At 38.5% G+C, this 13,420-nt stretch overlaps 1 protein-coding gene across 1 annotated transcript in view; it reads left to right on the top strand.

Annotated features, from left to right (window-relative positions):
• LOC138825097 (contactin-associated protein-like 4) overlaps positions 1 to 13,420 on the top strand; it is a 230,957-nt gene that overhangs the window by 154,513 nt on the left and 63,024 nt on the right. Inside the window, exons 11-12 of the mRNA XM_070019483.1 lie at positions 4,382 to 4,488; positions 6,718 to 6,837. Coding sequence (XP_069875584.1) covers positions 4,382 to 4,488; positions 6,718 to 6,837 — 227 coding nt within the window. The remainder of the gene's footprint in view (positions 1 to 4,381; positions 4,489 to 6,717; positions 6,838 to 13,420) is intronic.

Genomic DNA, 13,420 nt, shown 5'->3' with positions numbered 1-13,420 from the left:
CCTCTTCCCACGAGCTCCATAAATCCGATCACGTTCTGTCCTGTGCAGCGGATAAGGAGATCATACTGTTGTGCTATCTGCTGTGAACTAGAAGTGTGGGATGGATTGGGGGAGGTGACTTGGAGAATGGGTTGGGAGGGAGGTTGGTTCCTGTTCATTAGAAATGTGAGAGTTGAATTGTGGGATTCGCCATTGTCCTAGGGTCTGTAGGAAACGAACATTGTTTCATTTCCCTAAATGTGGACTTCTTCTATCGGTTTTCCCTTAATGTTAATCCTACCCAAATTCAGCATTGTCTTTTAAAGTTTCAATCGTCACAGACACAGAATGAGGCCTGACACCTTGGGTTTGAGTGTGTGGAGAGACGTGTGGATACACTGGTTCATGCTCACGATGAAACTAGTGTTGAGAAAAACTTAGACGCTCCAGAAAACAGGCTGATGGGTTTCCCTGCTTTGTGTTGGAGATCAGTGTGGACACAGTTGTTTAGAACAAAGCAAATCAAATAGAAATTAATGTGTCCTATGTAATATAATAGAAATGATGGCTGCCCCTTTTAGAATAAGGTTGGCAGGGGAAGTGGGGGTCTGCTAAAGAGATCTGCTTTGTCCTTTTCAGATCTGATTAGCAACTAGCATGGGTACTGTTCTAATGCTGTTAAACCTTCTTTTTCTGATTGCCATTGATTTGAAATGCTTAAAAATTAAACAAGTGAATCTCTTTACAGCTACAAAAATGCTACACATGTGTGTATGTCTGAAAGATGTCATTTATAAATTTATCTACAAATTTGTATATATATTTACAAATGATATATGTATATATATATATGTATATGTTTCACTACTTATCCTATAAAAATATATGTGATATATGTATATCCTTAGCAAGAAGATTGTAAAGTAGCAGTACTTTTGATTGTGCTTATAAATACATGTACACATAGTTTACGGTGTTGATTTCTGAATACCAAGAGTACACATGACCTTTCTTATTTCTCAGATAATTTGCTGTCTGAACAGTGGACATGTTTTTATTTATTGATTTATTTTTATTGTGCCAGTCTTGGGGTTTGAACTCAGGGCCTGGGTACTGTCCTTGAGCATTTGTGCTCAAGATTGCCACTCTACCGCTTGAGCTAAAGCTCCACTTCTGGCTTTTGGGTGATTAATTGCAGATAAGAGGAGTCTCACAGACTTTCCTGTCCAGGCTGGAAATCCTCAAATCTCAGCCTCCTGAGTAGATATGATTACAGGCATGAGCCACTCACACTTAGCTTATGTTTTGATTTGGTTTTAGTCATGAAAAATCAATAGCATTTTTTCAGAATAATAATAGCTGGGAAAAATCCTATCAGCAAATCGTGACCTTCTTATCCCTAGTCTTAATAAAGTTGGTGACAAAAACTGTCCCACGAATATAATCTTAGTGTGGCTTATAGGTTGTTTATTTTTAAATTTAAAATGAATGAGAGCATTGAAAGTCTTGGTCTCAATGTATTATTCATTCTAAATTCTACAAGTCCCAGTGATCTGATGAGGGCTCTTTGATTTCACACCACGCTAAATATTCATATTTTGTCCTAGTGTGCCCCCGTCTTTCTCTCTCTCTTTCTCTCACACACACACACTCACACACACACACACATACACACACATACAGGCACACACACATACACACATACACAAGCATACACGCACATACACACATACACTCTCTCTCTCTCTCTCTCTCTCTCTCACACACACACACACACACACACACACACACACTTATAAATGATATCCCTGACACTTGGATATAAAAAAGTAGTATAGGTCCAAACAACTTAATGAGGATTGATTTCCCAACAACGAACTAATAATGTCTCTGTGATTAGGCGCCATCTTTTTGCTAATTGGTACTTAATGAGACACAAGCTCCTATTCTCCTGTGGTAACTTGGGAATAAGGGTTCCATCTTGCTTGGTATTTGCATTCTGAAGGGATGGTTCCCCAGAAAGACATTCCTGGGTTACAAATTTGCCAGAGGTTGGAAGAAGATTTATGTCTCAAAAGGGCAAAGAAATAAATCATAACTGATGGTTTCCTCAAGCCCGCGCTGTAAGGAAAGGGAGACCAGGGATTTAAAGACAGCGGGAAACATGCCTAGCGTTTGACCAAGTAGAAGGGAATATGAAAATCTGAGTCTGTCAGGGTGGATCTGAGTTGATTGAGGAAGGCCTCAATGTTTCTGTACACATTGCTCTTCGTGGCTCAGAGATTTTTTTCAATGTTCCATTTAGTCAAGAGGACAAGTGACAGTTTGATTTTTAAAATGGAGGGGAAAAAGCACTGGGTACCAAAAGCTCACGCCTGCAATTTCTATCATCTCAGGAGGCTGAGATCTGAGAACTGTGTTTGGGGCCAGGCTTGGCTGATAAATCTGTGGCTCTTACCTCCAGTTAACCAGCAAAAAGCAGGAATGGGAGGTATAGCTCAAGTGGTAGAGTACCAGGCTTGAGCTAAAAAGCCAAGGAGAGTGTAAAGCCTGGACAATTGCACACACACACACACACACACACACACACACACACACACACACACACACACACACACACACACACACACACACACACACACACACACACACACACACACACACACACACACACACACACACACACACACACACACACACACACACACACACACACACACACACACACACACTGGTGCAGGTCCAAAAACCCGAATATATTCTATGTCCCTCAACTTAACAACGCTTAGAAAAAATAGTCGAACTAAGGCTGTGAGGAGGACCACAGGTGTAAAGCTATTTGAAATTCAGATTAAAGGAGTCAATGTAAGCTGCCCTTGCCACGAAACAAATCAAGGAGCTATGGATGTAAGATGACGGACATGTTAATGTGTGTCACTGCACTGAATCCTTCTTTTATCTCTAGGTACCCCATACCACATCACTTACCATAAGTAAACACAATGCATTTTTTTACTTAAAGAAGAGAAAGAGAAAACAAATTATTTCTAGTTAAATTAAGCGTGGTTATTTAATAATTAGACTCTGTACAATTTATTGGCCACTATAAATTTATTAACTCTTGGGATCAGATCTCACACTGTAAACCCTCATTTTCTCCTTGTTCCATGATAATTTCACATGGTACTTGCTTTTTCAAAGATCAATTATTAAAATTCTAGCTTCCCCAAGACAGGTTGTGATGAAAGGGAATGTATTATGATCTAACGCGGCGTGCAGGCTACCTTGAACTAGTAAATCACACTGTTTTTGACAAATGGTGAATATGGTGGTTATTCCTCTTGAAAATTTGAAATGGCCTGAGTGCCCCTTTGAGTGCAATTCAGCACCCCAGAGCACCCCAACTCTGCTGGAAATTCACGAGTGCACATAACACATGCTCACATGCTGCTGGCTGTATGAGTTAAGTGAGTGAACACATCCTTTTTTGCACACTTCTCTCTTTTCAACCCATTCATTTTTTTCTTTTGTATGTGCCAGTAGTGGGGCTTGAACTCAGGACCGGAGGACTGTCCCTGAGCTTTTTCCACTCAAGGCTGGTGCTCTAACATTTGAGCAACAGCTCCATTTCTGGATTTTGGGTGGTTAACTGGAGATAAGAGTCTTATGAATTTTCCTGCCTGGGCTGGCTTTGAACCACGATCCTCAGATCTAGCCTCCTGAGCAGCTAGGATGACAGGTGTGAGCCACCATGCCCTGCTCTTCTTCCCCATTCTTTACTCCTTCTTCCTTTAACTATTCGTACCATGTTGTAACTCATTGCAATGGAATGTTACTTCCTGTAAGCTGCTGATGTGTCTGGCCACATCCTGAATTTGTGTTAGGCCACTTAGGGAACTGAAGGGCTCTGACGGGCTGAGACAGGTTAAAGATGAAGCAGTCACAGCTGTCTGGGAACTGGCTGTAATCAAATGGACTTAATGAGCTGAAGTTGAGTTCTGTGATTTAAAGACTTCAGCACCAGACTGACCATTAGTCTTGTAAAAAAAGTTTTTTTTTCTCTTAATCATTCATTCATTCAACAGAATCTCTTCTCTAGGAGATTCTTTGCTAGACACTGTAATAGTAAAATAGATTTGCATATATTAATATGTTAGTCTGTACACAGGACAATGGGTTCCATTGTGATATGTTCATATATGCATAGAATATAGTTTTTGGTCATATTCTTTCCCCACAACCCCTTCTCTCTCCCTCCCTCACTCAGGTTCGTTCTCACTCTGCAAACGATCTCTGTCCAATTACAGGGCGGAATCTTCCGTATCTCTCTGTTGCAGTAGACAGCCTTGAGTAAGGTACTTAAAGATATCTACAAAGGACAAAAGATGATTGTCTCTTTCAGGTGCTTGCCTAACTATTGTGAGCACGGGGGCAAATGCTCTCAGTCCTGGGGCGCCTTTCACTGCGATTGCACCGACACGGGTTACACGGGAGCAACCTGCCACAGCTGTAAGCCAACCGCACCGCTGCCTCTTCTCCACTGTCTTCTTCCCTGTCCATTGCAGTCTGTGTACTCTGTGTGTGTGTGTGTGTGTGTATGTGTGCTCTATTAGTTTCCAGTCTTTAATGAATTAACTAGATGAGTTTATGTATTTATTATCTTTAAGGAGTTGTTCAAAGTGGTTTTAATTCAACATGTCAATTTATGAGTACAATGCATCTTGATTAGTGCCACTCCTCCTAGCTCCTCTCATTCAGTCTCCCCTTCATCTATCCCAACCCCACCCATGCCTTCAGGTTACCTAAGTTCCATTTTCATAGGTGTGCATTAACACTATGACTGTATTTACCCTCTCCTTCTCTCCATCATCTGGTATGTGTATGTATGTATGTATGTATGCATGCATGCATGTATATATGTATGTCTTTATGTATTATATATGTCAGTTGTGGGGCTTGAACTCAGGGCCTGGACACTGTCTCTGAGCTCTTTTTCTCAAAGATAGCACTCTACCACTTTGAACCACAGCTCTACTTCTGGTTTTTGAATGGTTAATTGGAGGTAAGAGTCTCACAGGGACTTTTCTGCCTGGGCTGGCTTTGAACTATCATCTTCAGATCTCAGCCTCCTGAGTAGCTAGGATTATAGGCCCAAGCCACCGCTGCCTGGCTCTGGTTTATTTTTAATCCAAACTTCATTTCAGAACATTTATGTGTGTACCCTCATACCCTGCCAATCTCTGTTAAGGCATTTATGAACTTCGGTATGTACTTACCGAAACATAAAAGTTAACCATTTTACATGCCTACTTCAGTGTCCAAGAGGCAAATGTGGCTAGAAACAATCTATGCCTGTATTCCCATCTGCGTACTGTAATAAGAACAAAACAATCAGAATGGAGAACAGTGGGATTGTACATTTCTGTGATTGAGATGTTTGTAACATGGAACAAATTGGTTATAAATGTTCCATGTTGCCCAAACATTCATTAACATCATTTTCAAAATTTTAAAATAGATTTAGAGAAGGATATCCAGGGGCTTATTTGTTTCAAATTTCATGGCATGAAAGGTTTAATGGAAATTAACAGTACATTTGGCCAAGCATTCAATTGGAAGCTTGATTGTAGAGATGTTAATATCAAACTCAGTGCATGGCAAATATATTCCTGTATAAGAAAAAAATCCATTATGAATCAGAACACATTGAGAACTCCTATTTCATACAAATATTTCTTCTGCTTTGAATTTTAATTACCTTGAATGCTCAGCCTTACAGAAAGTTTCTTTTGTAAATCATCAAAAAATTATTGACTAGCAGCTTTGTGAATTGTATTCTATTCACCCCTGGTTCATTTTATATGAGAAAGGAGTACATTTACGTTACTTAGAAAATTTCTAACTATGTGCTGGTGACTCATGCCTTTAATCCTAGTTACTCAGAAGGCTGAGATCTATAGATCATAGATCTATAGATCAAATCCAGGCTGGGCAGGAAAGTCCATGAAACTCTTATTTTCAATTAACCAAAAAAAAAAAAAAAGCCACAAATGGAGCTGTCACTCAAGTGGTAGAGCTCCAGACTGAAGTAAAAAGCTAAGAAAAAATGCAACATTCTGGGTTCAATTCCCAGTACTGGCACCATTGTGTGTGTGTGTGTGTGTGTGTGTGTGTGTGTGTGTGTGTGTGTGTGTGTGTGTGTGTGTGTGTGTGTGTGTGTGTGTGTGTGTGTTCGTGTGTGTGTGTAATTTTTATTTTCTTTGATTTATTAATTTTTTTCTTTTCATCACCTAATTACTGGAACAGAGCAGATTAGTACTGACACTACTATGATCCAGATATTAGGTTATTACAAGTGATGCTAGAATTAGGAATTATAGAACGAATGTTATAAGGTATCACATTATACTTACAAAAACCTTAACATTTAAACACATTTTTTTCTTCCTTGTTCCATGTAATAATAAGCTAAAATTGCCTTTTGGTCTTATATTCCACTGAAATTCATCATTAAAATACAATCTCTTGCTTTCCCTTGCCTTGATTTTTACCACTTTAATCCTTATTAATTTATAAAGAAAGGAAGAACAAATTTTGTTTTAAAGAATAAGTTTTACTTTGAGGGGGTAGGATATACTTACTGACTTGTGAAAGACTTGGAGTAATAGGGTCTAAATTAAAGTTCAAAATCTTCACTGCATTGTGCATTATTATCTCTTCTGATTTTACTTTTTACAGCTATTTATGAGCAGTCATGTGAAGCCTATAAGCACAGAGGAAATACTTCCGGCTTTTACTACATAGATGCTGATGGAAGTGGTCCTCTACGGCCCTTTCTTCTGTACTGCAATATGACTGGTGAGTTCATCAACATTCACAGCTAATTTAAATAATAATTAGCTTTACACGAATGCATCAAATACTCAAAACCAAAGATGAAAGTTGATCTAACTTTTAACATGCTGAAACTGTGTCTTGATCATTAAAAAGGAGCATTCAGTTTTTAAAAATTAGTTAAATGTTAGTGATTTATAATATTATAATTTTCTATGCATGTGATACGTATATAAAATAGTGAACAATAAGACTTTCCTATTATGTCCCAAAACAAAAAAAGGAGACTTTACTTGTCAGAGTAGCTCTGAAAAATATTTGCTCTAAAATATATATAATTTTATTGTTATTATTAAAGTGTTATGCAGAGGGGTTACCATTTCATAAGTCAAGTCATGCGTACATTTTTTAAAATTTGCACAGTGTCATCTCTTCCTTTGCTTTCCCCAACTTTCCCTCTCCTGTCCCTGCCTACAAGTTGCATTAATTTTCCACATAGTGTATGCTGAATATAATGATTGCATTTGTTCAGCTTTCCTCCCTCCCTTTCTGCGTGTTCTCTTTGTGCCCCCTAAAAGGGGGAAAAAAACAAAGCAAACCAAATAAAGCTTACTTTTTAAATGTATGTAAACACTAAGTTTTTTTTGGGGGGGGGGTCCGGTAGTGGGGTCTGTACTCTGGGCCTGGGCGCTGTCCCTCAGCTTTTCACCTCAAGGCTACCGCTCTACCACTTGAGCCACAGCACCACTTCCAGCTTTTTTTCTTTTTGCATATGTGGTGCTGAGGAATCGAACCCAGGGCCTCATGCATGCAAGGCAAGCGCTCTACCACTGAGCCACCTTCCCAGCCCAACTGAGCCACCTTCCCAGCCCTGAAGTTTTTTATATGCTAGGATTTCTTACATAAATTCACATAGTAATGAACAACCATAGAAAATTTATTTGATTGAATTCAATATCCATCATGATTAAAAAAACTCAATTAATTACTAAAGGAAGGAAATTAATTTTGTAAAGAGCATCCATGAAAACAGAATAGCCCATGAAATAGTTAAAGCAAAAGATTGCAAGTTTTTCTCCTGACAGCAGCATTGTTATCACTCTCTTCACCATTGTACCAGAGACCTAACCAATGCAATAAAGCAAGAGAAAGAAATAAGTACAAATATTTATATTCATGTTTTTGCAATTCTCTTATAGATTCTCATAGCTCACTAGGTTGTATATGAAGCAATGCTAAACAGTCCATAGTAGGTTGTTACAATTTAGAATCATCACTGCATTCCAAATTAAAATAAACTTTATTTTATTTCTGTGTAGAAGCAATATAGTGATTAGAAAATGACATTTTGGGGCAGAGTAGGCAGGGAGTATGATAGAGGGAGTGAGACTGAGGTAGTGTAGTATAGACAATGAAATTCCCCCCGTATAACTTATATAATCTTTTACAGGATCGGTTTTCAATAGCATCAGATCTCAAGCACATGATATTAAGTGTATTGAAAGATGTATCCATGGCTTGCTTCCCTTATCTGCAATAACTAGTGTATGCCTAGGGCAAGCAGAAAAGGTCAAAAGCTATGTACATATGACCATATAAGACGATACTAAGCAAAATGAACCCCAAGATAGGTACATAAGAGGTTTATTCTTTGTTGCTGCTGTTTTTAAAGTACTTATAATGTACTATGTGATTTTTTTTGTTTCTTTTGTGTGTTCTTCCCCCATGGTATAACCCCTGTTTTCACTGTATTTGATTCTGGTGCCTTGCATCTGGTATATACATTTTTATAATTTGGGAAGGGGAAGGGAAATAACAAAATGTCAAAATAAGGACACAGGATGACCCATTGTAACAAGTTGTATAAGACACTGTTGAAAATGAACTTTACAACTTTGGAGGAGTTGGGAAGGTAGGGAGGGAAGGGATGGTAGGGGAAAACAAAGGAGGGAGTAACAATGTTGATAGGAAATGGATTTATTACCTTGCTCATGTAACTGTACATGTAACCCCTCTGTACAGTATCTTTACAATAAAAAGTATTAAAAAAGAAAGATATGCCAACTTCTACACAAATAAGAGGCCCTTTAAAATAATTTCCATCCTAAATGAATCAAGGAATATAAAGTTCCCTTGTACAATTGTAATGACAGTGTGTAATGTCAATATTTCCAAACCATATTGCTTTAGTACAAATCAAAATGAAAATTCTAGGTGATATGGTTCTCTTGGTGAAAATGTACAGACTCATACATGAGCAAATAGGAAGAGATAAGAAAAACCAAGCCAGTCTTGAAGAATTTGAAGTCTACCAAATATAAATATACTAATGCAACACATAGAGAAATCTATAAGTAGATTCACGTAAATATATAGACTTTTTGACAAACTTATAGTTTTTGACAAGGTGATATTGATGTACAGAGAAAGAGAGTTTTCCTTTTCAATCACTGATTCTGGGAAAACTGGATATTATTATTTTTTCAAAAAAGGAATATTAGTCCTTCATTCAATATACAAAAATGAATTCTAGGTGAACTTTGACATCCAGTATGGTAGCCAGTAACAGTAAGTTCTGATCTAAACTTGAATTTAATTTAAATTAATGAAACTCAATGGATTTAGATGCATGATAAAAGTTCAACGTTAAATATAAATAACTGAATTAAAATAAGATGAAATTAAATAAGGTGTCCCTTAGGTTCCTTGCCTAATGTTTAAAGTTTTTTTATTGTTATCATCTTTAAGTAGTTTTACAGGGAAGATGTCACTTAACAAGGCAGATTATGAATGCAATACAACTTGATCTGTGTCATCCCCTTCAACAATCTCATCCCTCTTAGACCCACCCCTTGCCTTATGTTTCTTAATTTTATAGTATTCATTATATAATGAATTATTGACTCCCCCAGATGCCCCTGTTCATTGTCTACCCCTCTCTCCTTGTTGCCAGCCCCCTGTAAATACCCATATCCTGATGTTATTTTTTGGGCTTTGATTAATCTCTCTAAACAATTGTACTATTTGAGCTCTCCACAATATCTATTATCAATTAATTCATTTGGAACTGCTTGCTTACCACTCATTATGTTTACTTACAGATGTATAGGCACTTTCTATCTACCACTAATGAGAGAAACCATGCAACCTTTGTTTCTCTGCATCTGGCCAACTTCCCTTAATATAATTCTTTCTAAGTCTTTCCATTTCCTTATGACTGGTACAATATTATTCTTTCTAATGGATAAGTAAAATTCCAGTGTGTGTGTGTGTGTGTGTGTGTGTGTGTGTGTGTGTGTAAGCATCTGAGCTGATGCCATATTTTGGCTGTGGTGAATAGTGCTCAATGAACATGATTGTGCTTGTGGCTTTGCTGTAGCCTCTTTCGTGTTCTGTTGGCTGCATGTCCAGGAGTGGAATTTCTGGATCATGGGGGAAAATCTATGTGTCATTTTTTTAACTGCTCGGTTACCTCTGAGGGTTAGTAAAGAATATGTGTCAAACACTTCCATCATTGAAGGAGGTTACACTGGACAGTGCTGTGTGAGGAAATGCAAGTGTAAACATGCAGATCAAAACAAAAAGGGGGGGTATATAAAAATTAAAGCTGTCATTGAGGATGATTTGTTCATAAAAATCAAGAATGAATATTTAGAGAAAGAACCTCTAGGCAAAGGCAGTAGCAAGTGCAGAATCCTAAGACAGATGATCTGGCCGGGAATGAGCCGGGATCTTGATCTGGGGGATCTTGCAGTAGATGGGGAGGAGTCAGAGAGGGAGACGTCAAGTATGGGGGCAGGAATTGTGGGTTTCATACAACAATGTTTTAGGGCCTCTGATTTAAGCTCTGAATGAGATGAGATGAGATGGCACTGGAGTTTTTCCATTGGTTGAATGCAATCTGATTTGCTTTCATGGGATCTCGGTGGCTCCTGAGTTGGGAAATGGGGCTTGGAGGCTATACAAAGTAGGAAGGAGTTGGAGATCTGTTAGAAATCCATTTCATTCTTTCAAGGATCCAGGAAAAAGCTGATGAGGGTACCTTAAAAGGCACCAAAGTAGATAAGGAGGTGCACATAGAATACCTATCAGAGACGAGACTCCAAAAGGAGACACACATAATGTGACAACTTTCTTCTTTTGACTTGAGCAAGCAGATGGTTTGCGTTGCTCTTTCAGCTACAATCCATCAGAAAAGAGTTAAGAGGAAGCTCAGAAGTTCTGTTTCACAGGTTTTGAGTCTGAGCTGCACCGAAAAGAGGTAGAAACAGGGCAGCTGATGGAGGGACAGAAGATCTTTTATATGCATGTGTCATCCTGAAAAGTGCAGGCTGGCATCAAACCTGGGCAATTGAATTTTGTTTTTCTGGAGGAAATGTGATGGAAGGTGTCTTGAGAGACTTTTCTGTAACACAATTTAGTTACTCCACTATTTCTCACAACCATTGAGGACTGAAAGCAAAACAACCTAAAATGCACAGTGGCTCTCCTATACTTGTCTTAGGAGAAAATTCAGATTTCCAGTGGGGCTGGTTATGTGTTCTACAGTCTTTCCCAAATGACGCTGTATGTCTTCACATGTTTTAAAATGGCTGTCTTAGACTTATGACCCTCAAACTTTTGTAGATATAAGATACTCTTCTACATCAGAATTAAACGTTCAGTGTGAAAATATTTCACAAAGAACTAAAGCAAACTTTTTGTCAACATGAGATATAAATTCAAGGGTCCAGCTTCTTTTTCTTTTTTACACATTTTCCAGTGTGTTTAGGCTGGATTAAGAGGTTAAACAATATATCCCTGAAAACCTGAGCATGTTGTGTTCCTCTAAATATGTCTTGAATTATTGAAATAGACACATGATAAAATTTTGATTCTGAAAATTAGGTATCTCTCAGTCAGCAATGATTTCTGGTTGTTGAAGCCTTAACACATTGGTATTGCATATACACATGCATATATACATGCACACATGTGTATAGTCTATTCTTATTTGTGGTCACTATCATACATGTTCTCTTAGTTACCATGGATATTAGAAGAAGAGAGTTCAGATTTTTCACTGTATTTTCAGGGTGAGGTTCTTGGGAGCTTCTACAGATATATTTCTTACCAATCCATGCTTAATATTTCTTATGCATGTTTCAGATGAAAGAAATATATAAATGTATGAGTATATAAAATTTACATGCAGCCGGGCGCTGGTGGCTCACGCCTATAATCCTAGCTAATCAGGAGGCTGAGATTTGAGGATCATGGTTCAAAGCCAGCCGGGGCAGGAAATTCCGTGAAATTCTTATCTCCAAGAAACCACCAGAAAACCGGAAGTGAAGCTGTAGCTCAAGTGGTAGAATGCTAGTCTTGAGCTGAAGCACTGAGAGACAGTGCCCAGGCCCAGAGTTCAAGCCCCACGATCGACAAAAAAAAAAAAATTACATTCACACATATGATCCATTACCATCAGCCATGTGGCCAGCAGTAAGTTCTGTGACTCTTACCCAGTGCATTTTCCTCCCCCCACACAGGCACCCCACAGCCCTCGGTCCTTAGGGACACTATCCAGCATGCTAATAGCAGTGGGGTAGCACTTGAAGAAGCAAAATCGTCAGCCAGAAGCGCAAAAATAAAACAAAAAAGACCCCACAGCTCCAAGTGGAGAGCTGCCATAGAAGGCAAAACGCTTCCACTTCATCTGTGAAAGGGGAGGTTTGCTCCTTGAATTTTCACTGCTCTGTGCAGGCTTGAAAAGGAAGTGTCGAGGTTCTGAATAAATTATGGCGCGTGGACCATTCAGTTAACACATAACGAGGATCTCCAAAGCAGGTATAAGGACTGCAAGACCATCCAGGCAAGGATGGCTCACACCTGTCAATCCCAGCTATTCAGAAGGCTGAGATCTGAGGATTGTGGTGGAAGCCAGCCTGGGCAGAAAAGGCCATGAGACTCTTAGCTCCAATTAAGCAGCAAAAAGTAGAAAGTGGAGCTGTGGTTTGAGTGGTAGTGTCAACTTAGAGTGAAAAAGTCAAATGAGAGCATGAAGTCCTGAGTTCAAGCCCCAATAGTGGCACACACAGATACATACACATGTGTACACATACATGTGTGCATGCACACACAATTTCAAGACCAAGATAAATTGCTGGATCAGCCACTTGCTAATGTGTGACTTTAAAAAAATATCCAAGTCTAGAATTAGTGTCAACTCATTCCACATGGGTTAAAATAGTGCTAAGAATTGTAAGCTAAATGATATAAACAGACAAACCAAATCTCTACTTTGAATGGATAATTTACTAAACTCTAGTTAAGACTGAATTTTTTTGTTGCAAATAGCACATTCGAAATAGAATATAAAAATAATTAGGCTAAGACGAAGTCTAGTGGTTATCCTTATTTAGAAAAGAGCTGTTTTCTTTCTAGATTAACCATATTGCTTTTTTTTTCCCTACAATGCAACAGTTTTATGTCCAAGGAGTTTCTCATTATGAAACATTGCCTTGTACAGAGGATTGTTTTAGTAAGGAGAGATTGATGGGCAATGGCAAAGTGGCTTTCAAACTTGTAAAAATGGAAATTCTATGTATTTGCTTCCCACCACATCATTTCC

This window comes from Dipodomys merriami, unplaced genomic scaffold (assembly GCF_024711535.1).
Source record: "Dipodomys merriami isolate MVZ:Mamm:240054 unplaced genomic scaffold, mDipMer1.0.p SCAF_134, whole genome shotgun sequence".
In the NCBI taxonomy this organism is placed as follows: Eukaryota; Metazoa; Chordata; class Mammalia; order Rodentia; family Heteromyidae; genus Dipodomys; species Dipodomys merriami.
This window is presented reverse-complemented; position numbering and strand designations above follow the sequence as displayed.